The 20,440-nt window shown below is 46.0% G+C and overlaps 1 protein-coding gene across 3 annotated transcripts in view; it reads right to left on the minus strand.

Moving 5' to 3' along the window:
- Positions 1-20,440, minus strand: part of LOC148814645 (protein TANC2-like) — a 225,536-nt gene that overhangs the window by 85,821 nt on the left and 119,275 nt on the right. For all 3 annotated transcript variants that reach the window (XM_088906068.1, XM_088906067.1, XM_088906069.1), the window contains 2 exons: positions 8,832-8,903; positions 3,632-3,814 (listed from right to left, as the gene is read on the minus strand). In XM_088906068.1, the coding sequence (XP_088762194.1) occupies positions 3,632-3,814; positions 8,832-8,903 (255 nt within the window). The remainder of the gene's footprint in view (positions 1-3,631; positions 3,815-8,831; positions 8,904-20,440) is intronic.

Here is a 20,440-nt window from a genome sequence, read left to right on the forward strand (position 1 = left end):
TTTCTAACAGAAATCACTGAAACCTCCAGCGTCATTAAGTGTACTTTGAGCATACAGTCTTTTTAAGGTTGTTAAAGTTATTAATTCCCAAGTGTGAGTACCAGACAAAGAAATGATCAAAAGCAGCTTTAAGCCAAGAAGAGAGGGAGTGAGAGGTGTGAAAAGATGTGTGCAATGGATTTGTGCCTATGGTATAAATATATATTATTTTGAGTCATGAAGCATGATGCTCTTTAATTTCAAGACATTTTAGCTTTCTTCTCAATTACAAGCGCTTACATTTTTATTATCAACGCACAATGGAAGGATGTGTGGTGGAGAGCTGTCAGCAATCTGTCATGAGTCACTGTTCATGCTGCTCTTGTTCTCCAGCATTGATCCAGATATTTAGATAGCACATTCACCTGCCTGCTAATTCAGTGTTACTGCAGTCTCCCATCAAGCCTGTACTCTCACCTCTGCAGTTCAAAAGCCAATCAGTTATTGAATTGCACTGTGATATCAGAAGCTTAAGAAAAATGCCATTGTTCAAAATAAAACAACACAATTCAGCATATCTATTCGAAGTTCTGAAATTCAGTTTTGGGAGGAAATTAACTCTATAACTTAGCTTAAATTGTTACCTATTGCTGGAGTGGCCATACAAATGTACATGATTAGTAGAGATTGATTTTAAAGCTTTAGCTTCACTAAAAAAAAAAAGATGGTGAAGAAATTCCAGTGGCAGATTGATGGATCAAAAATTGAACAAAAGAGGGCTGCTGGCTGGTTCTGGCATCCCCAGCTCATGTCTGGGTGCGTTGGCTGACTCTGATTCTAGGTGTGCTCAGGCTGGCACAGAGGTTATTAATCAACCTCGCCAACAGTTTTATCCAATGCCAATCAAATATGTACCTATCTACTGAAGCAATCACTGAAACTGAGTGACGAACCACACTTAGGGTGCAACAGCAGTGCCTCACTCATGACGGGTCCAGAGGCCTGCTCTTGTGCAGAGCTGTCTGTGAGAGTAACTGAGCTGATCCGACGTGCGAGATCAACGGCAGACACAGGAGGGCTCATACAGGACGCGAGGAGATGGGAGTCACATCCAGTCCTCAACCATTTCCCTTCTCCCAGTGAAGCAAAGCCGTGCTGATTAATTATTACCGCAGTAATCCCGTTTATAAAACAAAATTCCTCATTTAAATGATCTCCTGTACTGTACTCCTGTACTCTCCTGAACAGGCAGGTGAAGGTTTAAACCTGCCGCCCGGAAGGGATCAGGAAAGGAAAGCAGACAGCGCACTGTGACGAAGCAGGCCTGCTCTCAGCTCTGGCCGAGAGGCTGTGAGGACGACAGAGCACAGGCCTCCTACTCCTCCTCCTCCGCCAGGCTTTTACATAACAGCGGGAGGCGGGTGGGCAGGGAGATGGCGACAGGATGGAGAGGGATGTGGGAGTGAGCGAGAAGAGAGGAAGACGTAGCCGAACAGCTGCGGAAGTGGGAAGGACATGCCAGGACACAGTGCCTTCATCACTTCGGGAGCACAGGGGCGCCAGACAGTTCCCAAACACTCCACACTGGGAAACGCTACCACCCTGAACTGATCCAATGGCAAATCCTTGCCCTCGCAGTGTGTTTTTAAAAGGATAGAAAAGACAAAAGCAACATCCTAACACAACAGTGCACAATAATGAAGTCACTACCTGTAAAGCAACAGGGAGACCAAACTGCTGGAACCCAGCTCTCTTACAGCTTCCCAGGCACACAAGCAGACCTCCTTCACACTGGATCACCTGTTGACCCTCTTCAAGGTCATAGCCCTGGAAGTCCTCACAGACTGATACAGTACATGCTACAGTCAAAATCAAATATTTACGCATTATTTCTGACATGTCAGTGCCTCAGCAGCAGCAAGAGCAGAAACCACATACCCATTGCGTCATTATGCCTTAATCTTTGAGCAAGGTGCATATCTCGCCCCATCTACTTCACTCCGTAGTGAGCACAGCAAACCTCACACACACTGAAATGTTGTTACCACGCACCGAGAAACAAACTGTTCAAGAAGCCAGGTTCAGAAAACATACCCAGCTGAGGAAAGTGTCTACACATGAAAACTCTCCCAGTTGCAATATAATGTACTCCAAAAAAACAAGACAGGAAGCTTCCTGGTCTGCTTTCCTCTCCCCATGAACAGCAACGAAAACATCTGGTACCGCACTCAAACAATAATGCAAAAGATGAAAAGGGAAGCAACGAGCTCCTGTTGACAGGGCTTTCTGGACCGCAGTGAAACCGCTCCTGTTAGAAAGAGTGGTGATGTGTGAAATCCAGTTTAAACTCTTGGGCCATTCCTAAAAATCCACGCTTTCCCCAGCAGCTGACACAAATGGCATCACAAAGCCTTTCCCAGCGACAACGAACATGAAAAACTCTCAAAAGCCTTAAAAAAATGTAAGCAAGCTGTTTAGAAATGTATGTGCGGCAGGAACATTCGGCCAGCCTTTTTCGTTTTGATTTGCTGTGGCCAACGCATCTTCCATCTTGACGACATCAAAGGGTTAAGAAACACAAAAAGAAACCAGGAGAGCAGTGCACCCTAGTGTCCATTAGAGAAATTACAATGTCTGCCCACCTTCAGTTTCAGACCTAGGGCGCACAGGTCTATACAAAACAGGTGATAACCCAACAGGATGGGGGGGCTGTAATGGGAAAACTGTGTCCCCATTTATAAATGTTCCCCCCAACCCTCAAAATACAACCAGAGCTGTAGCTGTTTGCTGAGATTAATGCCAATGTCCTAAAATAACAAACCCTAAAATATTCAATAAAATATTCCAGGCTAATTTCAGGACTGTAAATGTAGACTAATGATGGTGAAAGGCTCTGCAGTTTAATGTAATGGAAACCTTATAAAAGTTTATTGTTTGTCATTATTTGCGTCATTAAAACACAACTTTACACACGTTCTGGCCGGGGCGGAGAGAACTGCTAACAATCAGTGGGGATATATCGGTCTGCTGGCTGGTGCCAGGCACACCTCGTGGGCAGAGCTGCAGCTGTGAGGGCAGAGAGTGAGGCTGCACTGCCCCCCAGTCTCCTCACAGTGCACCCCCTCTTTCACTGGGGAGTCTAGTGTTCAAGATGACCATCCTTCAGGAACATATGAAAACAGAGGCTTCACTTGCACATGCTCAGAGTGAATAATAATGGACCATAATAATGTGGCTAGTGCCACAGAGGGGTTCCCTTCCTGCTGACCCAGTTTCTCTACCTGCCCAGCCAGTGAGTCATCCTTCTGTCGTTTTGACTGTAATGCCAGCTCTGTTTTCTACCGATTCGTCCCTAGTTTCAAAATGCACGCTTATGTTCCTGCATCTACCATGTCTTAACTTGATGTCCTACACTTGACTATGAGTTCACCATGATATGCCGTAGATGCAGTTTAAAAGAGCATTTTCCCACCCCGTCTGTTGATGCGTTTTAATCGACTCTGCCAACCCTCGGTGAAGCAGGACCTGGCCGTGCCGCGAGAGGTCAGCTCTGTCTGGACCGAGGGGCGCTGGGAACTGGTGCCCATTACGGAGGACCACCCGAACGCAAGAGCCCAGCTCAGCGAGGGGCTGCTCCCCGGCCTCGTCTTACCCGTGAGCTTCTTCATGGGCTGCAGGCGCACGCTGATGGCCTGGTGCGTGAGCAGCGGCGAGGACGGCAGCGAGCGGGACACGCCCTCCATGATGCGGATGTGCTGCATGCCTTCGGTCACCGGCAGGGGGGGCACGGCGTAGTCTCCTTCGAACGCACAGTCGCTGTCTGCGGAGCTGCCACCTGCAGGGGCCACGGAGCAACAACAGGACAGCCTCAGCGCTCTGAGAACAGGGACAGCCCAAAGGTAGAACAAGCCCCATTTAAAAAAAACAGAGAACTAGCTTTCCCCCCTTGGGTGCTGCACCTCTTCCAAATTCACCACACATGTTACCATCCACCCATATTCTCACCTCTTCACCCAATACAGGATTGCATGCAAGATGATACTATCACAACTATACTGTCATACAGTACCTACAAATGTACAGTATGCAACATTTTAGCGACATCATATTTCTTTGAAGTTTTGTCGTCTTGGGAGACGTTTCTCAGCAAGGTGTTCCCCTTCTATCCAGGTAAATCCTAACAGATACAGCACAGGGCTCCTTTAAATTCAGAATTTTTTTTTTTGTTTGTTTCACATCCATCCATTTTCTAACCGTTTCATCCAATTCAGGGTCACGGAGGAGCCAGAGCCTGTCCCAGCGAGCAACGGGCTGAAGGCAGGATTCACCCTGAACAGGACACCAGCCCATCGCAGGGCACAGAAAGACATGCCACACACTCACACCCCCGGGGCCAGCGAACGGACCTATCAGTATGTCCCTGGACAGTGGGAGGAAACTGGAGCACCCAGAGGAAACCCATGCAAACATGAGGAGAACATAGAAACCCCACAGAAGACTGCACTTCAGGATTTTAAACCTGGGCCCCAGCACTGCAAGGAAGCAATGCTTACAGTACCACTACTCCATCATGCTGCCCAAGTACGTTACATTAAAATCTAAACAGTTTGTTCCTCTAATTGCCAGGCTTGGGACAACCGGCACAGCCTCATGGGAAGACTGTGACTGACGCAGGTCATGCTCTACAACCCGCTGTGAAGTTGTTACTGTATGCTGCTGACAGAAGGAGGTGTTTTTTTTATTTTTAAGTCAAATGTCTGCAATAATGGAAATTAAGTTGATTTTTTTTAAGTTGGTGACTCGCTGACTGAGAACAATAGGACAATTTCCTGAACTTGTCAAAGTGTAAAAAAAAACAGCAAAAAAAATGGCTTTGCGGGTACCGAATAGGATGAAAAGCATTGTTTTTTGCGTTAGAACTGGTATATTGATTCTGCGCTCATGATAAGGTTTCAGCCAGAGAGCTTGAACCCCTGGGGGTAGTATTCCAACTGTACCTACTATCTGATCTGCGCTGAAAATGAGTGATAGAGCAGGCTCTTGCTGCAGACATTTTTCATCTGTCAGCAGCAGTTGTGTTTGAAAACCTGTTTTCAGTAAAACTACTTCCGTGGATTTTAATTACATTTTTGTATATTTAAATTCCACATTTCAATATAAAATTGCCTAAGCATAAAAAAAACAATTTCCCCATTTCCACAGTCTGAATTATTTAACCTTGCTAATAAATAAGGCACTATATTCTTATATACATCCCAGTTTGCTATATCATTTGACATTTACGCCTGAACATCAACAAGAACTGGGAGAGCATTTTAGTGTTGTACAAGCTTCTTCTGCATCAGGCTCCACCAACAGGAAACGGTCTTAAAAAAAGCTTTTCCCACACATTTTCAAAAGTTTCTTGTCGTCCTGTTTCGCTTCATGGTTAACAAGTTGATTACTGCTGTAAGCAGAAACCAAATGGAGCTACAGTAAGCAACACTCATTACTGGGCACAGAGTACATCAAAGTGCTGAATGAACAGCAGCATGAAATCCTGATGATGGGAGATTCTGTAGGGGTCCTTTAAGAAAGCCACATCGGTCAAGCGCCGGTGTCGCTGCTGCGACCCACAGGGTGCGGTGGGGAGCGTGAGCGAGCCGCTGAGTTCGCAGCCCGCCTGTACGATGTGCCGAGCTCCTGGCTGGAGCAGATCCATCCGCTTGCACTGCGGCAGGCTCTGTGGGGGCACTGCGCCTTTGGAAATACCGCAGACGCGCTTCGAGGTGCAAATTCCACTCCTGCCTGCTTAGTGGGCGTTAAAGAATGCTTGGCAGCGGGCATCACAACTCCCGAACGCTGCTCTGTATAAATATCTCCACAAGAAGCGATTTCGCTTCTGACCAGGACTGCGGGAGGTGTAGAAAAGGGAGGAAGGGGGATTATGAAGGCAGGAGAGAAGCTGGTTTTAGGCTGGGGAAAAAAAGAAACAATAAAAGATTTCACTTTACTTTCCTGGTGAAGAATAAGTCTCCCCAAGGGACTAAACTGTATGTAGGAACAGTTCTTGGAAAACAGGAGAGAATCCCCTGGTAATGTATTTAACCCCCCCGCACCACACACAGACACCAGCCTGGTGAAGCAGGGCTCATTCACCCAGCACAACTTTGAGCAACATAAGTGTGGGCACTGGCAGAGTGGGCAGATATCTGTCCAGGAGGGCGCTAACTACAGTCAGAACTTGTTCAGGTCTGACTGGTTGAACGAGTTAGGTGGAATGTTTGTTTAAACCAACATTAATGCTTCCCAGTCTATATAATGAATTCAAATTTAAAGAAATTCAGGTAACATTTTATTTGAATACAACCTTATTCAACCTCTCTTAATCCTTCATAGTACCTTGTATAGACGTTAGAGATCAACTGTAATAATAACTCCATCCCTATATGACCAAAAAACGGACATATATTAGCTGCCATAAAAACTTAGGATTATACAGTTGTATACAAAAGTTTGGGCACCCCTGGCCAAGTTACATGTTTTCTTGATTTTCTAAGTGTAAAGAAGTTAACACAACCTGTGCTGGGGTGCTCATACGTTTGCATACAACTGTAGATGTTTCACAGCATCATAAGCAGACTATGATGGTGATAGGCTGGCTCCTTATGGCCACATTCAAATGCACTGGAAATTAAATTTGTTCCCATCGCTTTTACTAGGCAGAAAGGAGTGAACTGTTGCAATGGACCTTCTGATGTGTCTCTATAACTCTCCAGAATACGTCCTTAACTATTTTGCTTTTTTTAAACTCAATTATAAAGTAGTGTGGCAGTTAGTGCTGCTGCCTCCCAGCTCTCTTGTCCAGGAGCTCAGATGCTTCATTTTCCTCCCACCTTCCAGAGACATGCTGGTGCTGCTAAATGGTCTCCCTGCGTGTGTAAGCACACCCAGCAAGGAGCTGAACATCTATGTCCAGGATATAGTCCCACCTGGACCTTTTGCTGGGAAATAAACTAGGAACAGACCGATTTCTGACACTGGATGAAAGGATGAAGAATAACGCTGCCTGACACCAGATATTACACAAGAATCCTGGGAGTTCTGCCTGCAGACGTCTAGAAGCTCCTGGTGCAAGCAGGTGTTTGTCTAGCAAGGGAAAACACATGCATACACTCTCCTGCGACGAGTATGTCTCAGATTCACAAAAAAGATGCACTGTTATATTAAAGGGAGGGGTCAGAAGTCCGAACCACCTGACTGAAGGGCTGCGAGTTCAAATCCCTGGTGGGATCACAGCTGCTGTTGAGCAAGGTATCTTATTTATTATTCCAGCATTTCCGCAGCATTTTTCATCTTAGGAACTTATAAACCCACTTTATCTACCTCCGAGGGGCAGCACTCACTACACAGCAGGTAAGATGGAGAAGAGAGAAATAACTTCACTATTTCAATTAGAGGGAATGTTCGGCAGGTCGGATTTTGTGGAATTTAGCCGGAACACCGGGATCAACAGCCTTACAAAGAGTACCACTGGATCTTTCAGGACCAGGAAGTCAGGACCTCGCTTTAACATCCCATCTAAGGCACGGCACCTCCCACACAGTGCAGCAGTGTTTTGTCTCATCACACCCGGTATCTGGGCTTTGGTTGGGAAATTCAGGTCCAGGAGGAAGAACTTCACCTACTATCACTTACAGCATCACCCTGAATACCTTGGAGGCCTCCTATCCCAGCCTTGCGGAGCTACTGAGATCTGACGCGGCTATCAGATCAGGCTACCAGGGTGTAACACCCGTTAAGGATATAAACAGCTATCACTTTTTGTACTGTATGGGGGGAAAGAACCGGTCACTGTAACCCCTAAAACGTTTTTTTAAATGGAACCCCAACATGTAAGCCAAATACATTTAAGTAATAACAAACAACGCTAAGAATAAATTACAGAAACACCCAAAAAACATGAATCGAATGCTCTAAACATTCTGATTTCCTTAGATGTCCAAAGATGATCAGAGATGATCTGATATGATTAAGTAGAAGGAATCCTTAAAATGAATTCAGGAGGTGACTGACCGATTGTTACTTCTAGGCTCAGCTATCACTGGCTAGACCCTTATTGGCTTTGGCAATTTTAAGGACAGAGAGAAAGACGGGTTGGGTTTAGTCTGCTAAAGTGATCCTTGTGCCAAGGTGAGACTGATCACCCTTTCAGAAGTCCATCTGTGTGCTTTCCCAATTAGTATTCATGACACAGTGCACCTTCTGCCGCTCAGCTGCAGCTCTGCACAGAGCACATTCCCAGATCTCCAACACATTCATTTCATAAGAACTTGAACGTTCTGCAGGAGAACATTTCCAATCTGCCTGCAAATCTTTCCAACTAGAAGGCTGTCGGACACACATTCTCAGACTCAAAGAAATAAAACATTAATAGCTGTTACATAACTGCTTAATTAATTTAAATCTGGAACAAACTGCTCATTAAATTTTATGGGGATCTATTCAATGGGAATCTGTTGATAGCACTATTGGTAATTTCATTAACGTAATTAATAACAGCAATGTATTATTTATAGCACCGAATGCGGATTAGACTGCCCTCCAAACTAAAAGAAGACTAATGAGAGAGAGAGGGAGAACAAGAGAAAATGTACAGAAAGTAAAACAGCAGAAAAAGTTGTGAATGAGAAAGTGAAAAGTTACTAGATAGAAACAGAAAATGGAAGAATATGAAAGAGAAAGTAGGAGAAAAGAGAAAGGGAAAGGCAACAAAAAGAAAGTGAAAGCCAATTTGGGAAGAGGCAACAAGAGAAAGAGCAAGAGAAGGAAGTGAGTGAGCAAGTGGCTGGAGTGGCTCAGGGCTCGCTTACCTGGCCCAGTGTGGCTCAGTCTGGACTCTACATTGGGCGGCCGGTGCTCTCCAGTGTCCTCGTTCCCACCGTCTGCGGAGGAGGAGCAGAAAGAGCAGAGGGAGTGAGAGCGGGGCAGCCAGGCTGGGGGGCCCAGGTCGCCCCCCGTGCTGTCCCTGGGCTGGCGAGATGGGCACACCATTTGATACACCACTAGGTACGCCACCCCCCTCTCTGACAGCCTAGTGTTCACGGGCAAGGCGCCCAGCAGACTGGAGAGGCATAATTCGTCCGTGCTGCGCCTGGGCACCCTGCCTCGCGGCAGGTGCCACCTGCGCCCCCTCTGCAGCTCCCAGCGGGCACCGCGCCTCTGCTTGCGCCTCATCGCTCCCCCTGACCGGATACCAACGGATCAGGCTTCTTCGGGCTGCAGGCTTGACTGCAGCTCCTGCAGAAAGCGGATTAACAGAGGGGCGTGCGCGGAGAACGGCTCTCCTGTGTGCCACGGCTGCACGTGAAGTGTGAAAGACTCCTTCTCCACCCCACCCCCCACTTCTGCCCAACGATTCAGGCAGAGAGAGTCTGGGCTCAGGCAGGGCAGAGGAGGAAGCAGTAGGGTATGGGGGCTAGGGGGTATCTAAATGGGCACGGAAAAACTTGCTGACGCACTGCGCTGTTTTGGAGCTGATTGGTATAATGATCAGTTATACACAGGCTATCGACTCCTGTACAGAATTAGAAGCAGTATACAGGCAGGGTCGATAGGTCCCCCAGGCTATTGGGATCAGTGAGCCCAGGGTCACTCAAAGGCAGCATCTCCTCAAAAGCAGCTTGTGAATTACCACACCAGAGTCAGGGCCGAAAGCACAGTTTCTCACTTTTCACCAGAACCATGGGCAGAAAAATGCCAGCTGCAAATATTTTGACTTTTGCCTACTTTATCAAATAACAAATTCAACCCCGCCTCACAGTACTGCATTTAACCCTTAAATGTCCCATTTACTGTACATAAAGTACAGTAGGAAACTGTGTATAAGTTCTTACAATGTTAAGCTGGTCTAAAAACTGTGTTATGTAAACCATGTTGTGTGGATGTCAATGAAACTTGGCACAATTATAAACGGTACCACAGTATGCCTGCATCCACAAACAATGAGAGTAAACACCAGAGGGCGCTCTATCAGTTCAATGTGGCCACGCTGGCCAGCCATTCTCCTTCAGGTGATCACCAGTGGGTTATATGCCCCTCTGGTGTCTCACACTTTCTGAATGGAAGGCATCTGTGTGCTCATTACAACTGGTCCCACAACAGAGTTGTCTGGACAGCTGCTGGAATGTGTGAGTGGAGTATCATATAATGTGCATCAAGTCGCCCTCTAGGAGTTTTTGAGTAATCTACTGCAACTACAAGAGAACTTTAGTCTATGAGATTTAGTCTATGCTTAGAATGAACAGGTACAGAATCTGCTCAGAGGTACTGACTCAATGCCCCTGTTCAGCCTGTGGCCTGGTTTCCACCACTGATGTGCTGCCTGTCAGCAGGGACCGGCTGTCTCCACAAGGTGGGGTGAGCGGGGGCTCGGTGCTATTTGGGCTCCGTGATCTCAAATGTAACCCCATGAGCCCATCGTGGGGGTCAGGCACCCTGTCGCAACAACTGCGACAGTTGAGCCTGAGATCACAAATTTTAAAATTCAGAATTCATGTACGAAGTCTTCCAGCCAGCACTTGGGTTGTCATTGCTGCATTGCCTAAGCCAACTGGTCTCTTTTGCATTCCCATTTTCTATTTTTTTTAAACTTACGAAGAACAATTTTCTCTGAGAATGAGACTGATGCATGACTTATGCAGTTTGATGGTCAGTAAGCAGGTTCCTATGTGAGGGGACACACTGATGTTCAGTCACGCTGATTCATTCACTTGCACCTTCTCCCAGGCCAGCAGTGGCTTCAAAGTCTGGCCCATTCGAGAGACCCTACACTGTGTGAACCCTGACCCTCCCATCACGTGCCTTTCCAAAACAACATCGTGGACTAGGGCTTCCTAATGCAGGCGAAGGCTCTTGTTTACGCTTCACATAACAATGTATATGCCAGACCTGTGATTTGTTTAGGTAAAATGAAAGCATGCATTAATAATGCTCTTTATGCAAGTGCTTTTTATCACACAGAATGAAAAAAAAATAAAAGCAAACAACAGATTAAAAAAGAGGCTGAAATTTATCTGCTTCAGAGCTATTAACTGCAAACGTGGCGATTGTCAGTGTAAGTGACTTCTGAGTGCACAGTGTAAATGACTCATCTTGAAAACTATTTTTCATCGAGACTTTCTAGGCAACGCATAACAGGATCCGTGCAGCACAGCTGCTGTGTGCTCTGCAACGCGTTCTCATCTAGTTGCATGCGTACAGTGCAGTGCATCTCATAGTGCTTCCAGTATTGCCTGCAAATATTGTATATACATACTGTATATAAGCAAATTGCATCCTATTACTTTGGATAATGGATCCAAAGTCCTAGATCAAGGTAAGTGTGCATTGATTTCCAATGGTTTGGAAATCTTCTGCCTTCCCAAGATATAGGATAATGTGTGGCTAAGTTATGGGATCCGACAGGACGGCCTTTATTCTAGATTCATGTAGTTTAAGAAGCTCTGAACAATGCAATGCACATCTGCTGAAGCCACCTGACCTGCACCCTCACTGCATTTCAAAGAATCGGTACCGATACTGAACCTCCAGGAAAGTTACCCCATTAGTCTGCTTGCGTGTAAATGTGTGGCAGGAAGCCAGAGCACTGGCTTTTTCACAGGCCCCAGATTTTGGCTGTGAGATGCTGTGCGTTCTGAGCCCGCTGCCGTCACGTGTGCCAGGGGAAGGAGTCATGCTCTCCTCGGTTGCCATGCTTCCCCTCATCGCCCCTGGCAACAGCACAACCGTGTGACTACAGAACCTTGGCGCTGAGTCACCGCCTTCCTGGAGCTGTGAACCCCATCACTCTGCCATCTGATGCACTCCTCCTCCAGCCACAGCGGCCCCAGAACCCTTCTCTCCCTGCGTACCGGCCACATCAAACCCAAAGCAATTGCCATCCTCTCCCAGGCTGTGTACTGCTGAGGCTCAGTTGTGCTTTCCATTGTCTTATTTCCATTCATATACTTAAACACCAATTTTAGCCCTTCGTTTTTATACAGGCATTATTAGCATTTCCCTCGTTTGGAGCTTAATGCAGAGACAGTGGTGCAGCAGTACAAAAAAAAAAGCAATCTCACTTCTCCTGCAGTCAAATCAAAGCCACTCACAGCACCTGCACGATCTATAAGCCCTGTGACCCTTTGTGCTGCAGATGAATACTGAAACAGATAAGCCCCCTGCCACATGGCAACAGGAGCAATAAGCACAGTAAAACAAAACCTGCCCTGCACCCTGGAGTTGTTTAGTCTCAAACAGTCTTGCCACATTTAACAGAATGGAAAGATCTGGCTGGTTTCAGGTCAGGTATTACTACCAAAGGGGGCCCCTCAGAGTACTGTACTGTAGCTCCAGAAAACAATGATGTGAGCATGCACACTTACAAAATGTTTAATTTTTACAAATGGAATATTTCTCAAACCACTGATTCCCAATCCTGGTCCTGGTGACCCAACACACCTGCTGGTTTTCATCCCAGCCCACCGTCGTTCACCAATTGAAGCCCTAATTGACCTAAGAAGCTGCCTCGGTTGAATATTTGCATTTTGTTTCTAGTCGCAGGTTTTGGATTTTATTTCACTTACAGAACACAATGGTTAAAGCTCTAACGTGTCTAAGTGCTGGGAACAAACCGTCCAAACGAATCTTCTTAAGACAATTAAAGGGTGTGGTGGTGTCACTGAGGGTGTGGCTGGAACAGAAACCAGCAGGTGTGTGGGTCAGCAGGACTGGAAACCCCTGGGCTAAGGGAATATGGAACCTGTTAGTCAGGTGTGATCTGCATCGATTCAAGGGGCACAGGTTAATGGAATCAATGGTTGGGAGAAGCAAGGAAATCAAATCCATTTGTCAGTCTACAGCCTGTCCTAGACCCCTGAGCACAGCTACACCAGAGCCCTTGTGGTGTGCGGCCCAACTCTCCTAGCCCTCCAGTCCTCATTCTTCCACCATGCCATCTACTGAAAAAAGAACACACAATTCTGGTGTTTTCCCAATTAAGTCTTGCCTAACCAAACAGAATAAAAAGTGCTGCAACCTCGCTTCCATATTAATCTTGTGAACGGAAGGCTGGATTCTGGTTACATAACTTGACCATTAACACTACACGGAAGCGAGCTGCATTTTTAACAAGGTGCAGTGGGAAGGTTACAAAAGCGATAAAAGAATACTTTCTTTTTTTTTCTGTCCTGTAAATGGCATTGGTCCGGAGGAAATCCAGATTTAGCTCAGGATATGAAAGAGAAAAAATGCCCGATGCTTCATGCTATTTTTGCCAAACGACAAACATCTTGTGAAGTGCAGCGTTACGTAATTCAGTTCCATGCTCTGCAGTAAAATGATGGGATCTAGTGCACAGTAGTAAGATAAACTGGGAATTCATGCCAATCCGGGGATTGAATGCACAACCCCGCAAAAAGATGATAACGGATTAGATCAGAGGATGCCAATACCATGAGTATCGGAGCACGCAGCAAACGTGATTTTCACATGCCAAGAAATACATGCACACACACCTCTCATTGCGGATGACCAAACCCATGTAGGACATCCCGAGTTTAACATTGAAAATTTTTCATTCCTGTTTTTGCAGACAGTCTCTGTAAGGCTTGCAAAAATCCTTCAGGAACAAAGTTACATTTTTTTTTGGTGTGAGATTTGCTCTGCTGTATCCTGGTATGAGGCTCACTACCCTTTCCAGTCACAGAGAGACTGTTGTCACTGCGATCATTGTGTCACGGCCTCTTTTAATCTCCCCACATCAGCTGAAGTCTCAATGGAGAGGGCAGCGTGGGCCAGAATTTCAAATCAAGAGTGGCGACACTGCTTTACAACATCGCCGAAACATCCAGAAGATCTTCATCAATAAGAACTAGCTTCACATGCAAGAAAAAGGAACAGTGCGACGCTAAGTCAATAAATTTACACCTGCACTGACACAGAAAGAAACTCTGCCCTGTGTTTCTAAAAGGTCGCAATTTAAAAAGAACAGTGGACTTCCAGGAATGCCTACAACATGCTGTCCTGATCAGAATGGAAGACGGCCCAGATTGCTTCTGGCTGCTTCTTCAAAGGCTATTGAGATGGAGCTGCAGGATACACAGTACACATGCTGGTAATAAACACAAAAGAATTGGTTGTTTTGTTCGTATTTTGTTGCTCTGGGGCAATGAGCACAGGCTTGACTCACGTGTTTTGCTTTCCTCTGCGAACACTGAAATTGCTGCCCTCGACACAGTCCCTCCATTGCACCCAATTACATCCTTGCTGGTGCCTGTCTGAGGTCCTGCCCTTAGGCCCAGGACCTGTGCAGCCCTGAAACCACACCATTTCCTTGCCTCTGTATCAACTGCTCCTGCCTTATCCGAGTTAGAGCGGACAACTGCACGGGTGACAGATCAGTAGAAATTGCTGGGAAGCACAGAGGTTGCCTCAAGGAAAGGATGGCAGAGTGGCCCACATACTCTAGCAGACTGCAGTGCACAGCACAGAGCCTGCTGGGAAATTCAGTTCTGCATCCTGTGGGATTCATTGCGCAATGCCGTGAATCCCCTAGGCCCCCTGAACACTACAATTTCTAGACGCCAGACCCTCGAGACCACCTGATCCTAGTTTTTCAGACAGTCTAAGCCAGAGTGAATGGATAGGAATGCTTGCAGCAGATTTTTATCTACCCGGAAGTAAACTTTCTGTGGTGCCCCTTCCCTCAACAACCTGATTACTATAAGACTGCATTCAATACACATTATACAGGTATCACTCCCACACGAATTTTAATAAACGTGCATTTACCCTCATACTGTACATACAGTACTGACTAGAGTCCCTTACAGCCTTCCATCAGGATGCAGCCTGTACTAAGGCCTAGGACTGACATTTGCCCTTTGCCCTCCTTACAGAAATCTACACTGGAAGCCCATCTGTTCTCCCAGGCTTCCCTTTAGCCCTTCCTGTTCATGCAGGACTGTTGGTGTATCAGGTTTTCCGACACAACAAATGCTGACCTCTCTGTCGGGTCTGCCATCCTGTGGTTTTTTGCATTAAAAATTTCTAGCTTCATGCAGGCTTCCAGTAAAACCGTGACGTTTACAGAGCTTTTCAATTGCATCTCTTACCTGTGGTCTGTTAGGCATGTAATTGACTCTGGAATCTTGCAGAGTATTTGAGCTGGGAAGGCCTGCTGGTTCAAGCCTGCGGTTCCAGCACTGACTCACTGTGTCCTGCTCTGTACAAGAGGCTGAGCTGCTCTGAGCTCCGCTCCTCTGGATGAGCTACAATAACTGATGTCCTGTAGGGTGAGAATAACAGTTCACCCTCTAGTCTCCGCAGATAAAAAGCAGGTATTAAATGACTGGTACTCTACTATGCAATCTGTATACAGTAGTTTGTACCTTTTCTCTAATACTTTTATTATGTAACACGTCTTACTGTAAGGAACTGTGAGCTAGACTGACGTGTTGGGTTTTCTACGCTCAATAAAAAGCGACAAAAAAACAGAATAGAAGAAACTCAGTTTATCTTTTTCCCCATCGATGCATGAAATACACTGGATGCTGTGACATCAAGACAGGAGGGCGCGGGCACTGTGGGGTACATGAAAGACGCCCGCTGAAACAGGGGCTAAGAGCTAATTGCATGATTTCCCAGTTCCCATGCCCGACCTGTAATAGCAGGAAGTTATGCAATTCATTCAGAGAAAGAGAAAAAAGAAACAATGCCTCTTTTCCTGTTAAAATATCCTCCTAACCAAGTGGTAACAATCCCCAGCCCTGCACATGTGAAGCGTTACTGTTTTACTGGGCTTTCAAGGACCCGTCTGATGTCCCACAGGATGCAGCTCAGATATCCTGGCAGCCTGAACAATGCCTGAGGCAGCCCCGGCCCCATCTCGGCCCGCGACACACCGTCGTCCGGACCGCCGCAGGCAGCGGGGGCCTCTCCCACAGCAGCAGACCAGACCGCCGAAACCCTGCAGCTCGCGGAACAGAAAAGCTAAACGGGACAGAAACTGCCAAGCCATGCCCTGCATTTTCCCTGATGAATCCTGCCCCCGTCCCTTGCCTGGGAACAGTTTTAAAGGCATGCCGTCACTCCTCCGGACGACTCAGCGTACTCATGCTGTAGGCAGGAAAGAGTAAGTGCCCGCATAACCATTAAATACTGGCCCTTTGCCTCTTCTTGCTACCTGACTTAGTGAACAGTATCTGAAACAATGGGAATGAAAGAAACAGTCAACATACTGTAAAATGCTTAGTACTGTACATGTATTCAATACAATGGGTCATATTCTGCTTTTTTTTGCAAGTTCACCAGAGAGGTCTGGTTTTGCAAGCTTGAGAGACTAATGACACTGCAGATCTTTTCTACATTTAATCGTCACTGCGGTACAAACAGACAAAATCCCAGCCCTGTGCTCTCTCTCCCCCCTCCCTAAGCACTGGTGTCAGCCCTGCTGAGAGGCAACAGGCTTCTACAAGGGGCGTCCATTGTCACTGAGGGAGAAACGGACACCCCCAGGAAACGCCAGCTCTGACTCTCATTCACTGTTATGTTCTTCGACTCTGAATCTAATTCAACTAAAAAAAATGCAGATATTGATGCAAAAACAGAACAATAAAAAAGCTGTGCTGGAGCCAGACCGCCCAAACATTTCCACAAAGAAAACCGCACTCGCTTTATTTCCACAAAAAAACAATAAATAAAAACTGAAAAACTGATGAACTATGGAAAAAAAAATTTGAACACTGAGGAACTTTTAAAAAGAGGATACTCTTACATGCTCGGAGACACCTCATTCTTTAGGAAGCAGAAACAGGGTCAGTATTTCTTCAGACGTATTCCATCAAAACCAGCTTCACACAGTATAACCATTGACCCAAGCACTGCCCAACACCGCAAATTCCTACTAGAAATAGAAAACGAGGATATCAGGAAAGCTTCAACTAGGTTTTCAGGAAAACCCGCAAAACACTTTGAAGCCGATCAGACCCCGCAGACTCTGCAGCTGTTGGAAAAGTTGCCTGCCACCTTGCCGTAATAAAATGAGCACAGTTACCTTGGGATCACAACGCCTGCCTCTCGCCTCCTATCACATCTAATCCCACAACCTTCAGGCAGACTAGTGTTCCACACAGAATCAATATCCCAAACCGACTCCAGAAAGCACAGGAGGAGGATGATCATACACTTGGACTGGGGGGCTCAAATTGCTCTGGCGCAACTCTTCCACTTGACTAGAGATGATGGCACAGGATGTGGCAGAAACAAACAGGTGCTTTCTTTACACTTTTTAAAGGTTTTTCAGGGAATCTTCTGCAAAGGGAAAAAAGGTCACATGTGTGCTTTTTAGATACTGAGGAGTAGATTTGAGAGGGTATGACAAGAATAACATGGCACAGATCAGCAGTAGTTGTTTTCAATAGCTTGGCACATTTTCTTAAGGCTCATTTATTCTGCATGTAAGGTCACTTTGAACTCAATGCTAATCTCAGAGGCGGCTCAGCCTGGGCTTCAGGACTCTGGTTTGAAGTCTCAAACCTCTCTATGCTCTCCATTTATGAATGCAGCACTGGGTAATTCAAACCTACTGCATCTTTTTTATGTATTTTATTAAGGGCTTGTCTTCTATTCTGATTGCCTACTGGACAGGCTGCAAATAATCTCCAACAGAGTGTTATAGTCAGACGGATGTGCCTGTCCTTGACGTATTTTTCGAAATAACTAAAAACACCATACGCTGTAGTTCTGATTTCAAGGCAAATTGCAGAAAAGGCATAATTACATTGTAACAGTGCATCACATACTACTGATGCACTATGAAATTAGAGTAAGAACATTACTGCCTTTGTAACTTTGTAAAGTGTCATGCAGAGCACATTCACCGCCTAGCTAGGGGACCCCTTTTGAAGCCTTTGTAGCTAGGGGACCCTTTTTGAAGACTTTTCTTGCAATACGTTAAAATCAAATCAAAATCTAGAATTAATCAAACACCACCACCGCAAATTACAAAGCAATAAAAGCCCTATTAAACTGAGTATCGACGAACTCACCGTAAGCTGTGCAGACAATGACCCAGAACACATTGGGAATGAATGGGTATGAAAAAGAAGCAGCATGGAAACTGCCTGCCTTTGTATGATGAGGGTCTCTTCTCCATTTCTAACTGCTGCTCTACAGAAATGGCACCTATTCTCTCGGGCGATGTCACATTACCAGTCAATAAAAGGCTGAGGAAGAGCCTTCAGTGTGCAGAGCTATTGCCCCCCTCCTCCCAAGCGTTTCAGCAGTGCTGCAGGAGTCCAGTCCAAAACCTTGGCACAGGCCAGTCCAAAACACTTCACAGCACATCTCTAATTAGGCAGATAATTAGTCTGTGCCTTAAGGGAGGTGCGGTTTTAATTTTGACGATGTTCATTTCTGCAAGGCTTAACCTAATCAAGTTTAGTAGAATATTTTCTAAATTTATTTTCCCCAAGCGAAGGCTCCAGGAAACCGTCATTAGCCCCCAAACAAGTCACGCCACCACGGGAAAGCAGCCGCTTGCATTTAAAGCTCGTGTTTCAGCATCACATCGCTTCCAGCAGCAGGCTGTTCCGGGAAGCGCTGGGCACAGCACCCTGGACAGGACCCATCTCAGGGCACACAGCAGCTCACACCAGGGCCAATTTGACAGAAGCCAATTAACCTACAAGTACAGTATGTCTTTGCACTGTCATATTAATACAGCAAATGCTCCATTTAACAGACTAAATGGGGGGGGGGGGGGGGAGAGGTGCCCATTACTGCCAAAAATCCTGCAAAAACATTATATGAAAAAATATAAAATATATATATACAGTATACACAGTACTATAATCATGCTTTCTATATCTTTTGATGTATTTAGCAAATGCAATCAACAAATCGAACAATGCAAATTGTTCTTGTGCCTTTTGCATCATAAATATACAAGTCGTAAATATACTGAATGAAACTCTTACGTAATTGATCTACCCCTATCAGCTGTATTACTTGCACCGGCAGCCCAGCGCAGAGCAGCGTGAACAGGTACAGGAAGAGCACAGCGCAGGGGCTCTGCGCCTCGCCAGCCAGGGCGCGCGTGCGTGTGCGTGTGCCTGCAGCAGAGACCCTGCCGGGCTCAGAGAGAGCGCGAGGGTGGGTCCAGGCACGGGCGGCGGAGGCTGGGACGCCGTGGGAGCCGGAATCCTCCCGGGATTCCGATGACACGGTGCTGACATCACTCGCCACTGAGAACAGGCACACCTGGGAGCGAGCGAGCGATGCTGGATCGGAACTCCGGTACAGTAAGTGTCTGTGAGTGGGAGGGTGCGGCTGTCTTCCAGCATCTATTTCAGGGTGCTCGCTTGCGTCAGACTGTGTCAGCATCTCCCTTCATGCCCAGTGTTCTCTGTGCTTCTGTAAATCAACATGCTTCCTGCTTTTGCACAGACGCACATACTCGTGGGCTGATCTGCTAGTTCAGCCCAGCTTCTCTAAGCCACAGCTCAGTGTACTGCAGTAAAGGCTCGTCCACAGAGGTATCTGTACAGTAACTCAGGGTGAAACGATAGCTTTTCAGATAATGGACACAGATATGCAACAGACACACGCCAACTGTTACAAACAGGATGCATTCTTGAAAGTCATTCATTAAGCAAAATTTAAGATCTTGGTAATTAAAGGCAACGATTAGAGATACGGGACGTGGGATAATACACATTAATGAAGTAAGATGTACTCCGACAAGTACTTTTTCAATGAACGCTACTAAATAAAACATACAGAATGTACAGATCAAAGGAAAAAAACGTTCAAAAATGATTAAACAAAATGGGACATTCACAGCACAGGACTGGGTCATCACCAAGTCTCTCAGCTTGAAGAGAGCCATCTGCCTACTTTGTTGCCATTTCCTCATCTTATAAAGCTCCACACAGCAACAATAATTGCACTGGCATGTTTTCATCATAGAAGAAATACATTACATGCATCAAAGAAGGGCAGAGGTTTTTCAACTGCATTAATGGGGAAATTTGTTCATGGAACGTTTGGAGCACAAGGAGCAAGTCTCGTGATGTTCTGCACACGTAACAGTCAGTTAGAAAAAGAGAAAAAAATAAAACATTTGATTTAATTTTCCACATCTGTTACCAAAACAAGTCTACTTTGTTGCTTCCTCATTAAGCTAAACTCTCTTTGTATGACAGCGGATGCAGCTCTCTTGGTATTAATGGGGATTTTATGCTGGATATTTGAAACTCTACAAGGAGTGATATGATAGCTTACAGTATGCCATTATTCACGAAGAAAGGCAGCAGCACATCTGCCATACAGTTATGCCACAGAGTTTAAACATCACAAAGGAACTGCGGAAAAGGGTAAAATACAATTAAACCAGCAACCGAAGCCTCTTGCTCTTTAATCAAAACCAAATTTATGCGCG

The sequence above is a fragment of the Atractosteus spatula genome, chromosome 26 (assembly GCF_055471065.1).
Source record: "Atractosteus spatula isolate fAtrSpa1 chromosome 26, fAtrSpa1.hap1, whole genome shotgun sequence".
NCBI lineage: Eukaryota > Metazoa > Chordata > Actinopteri > Semionotiformes > Lepisosteidae > Atractosteus > Atractosteus spatula.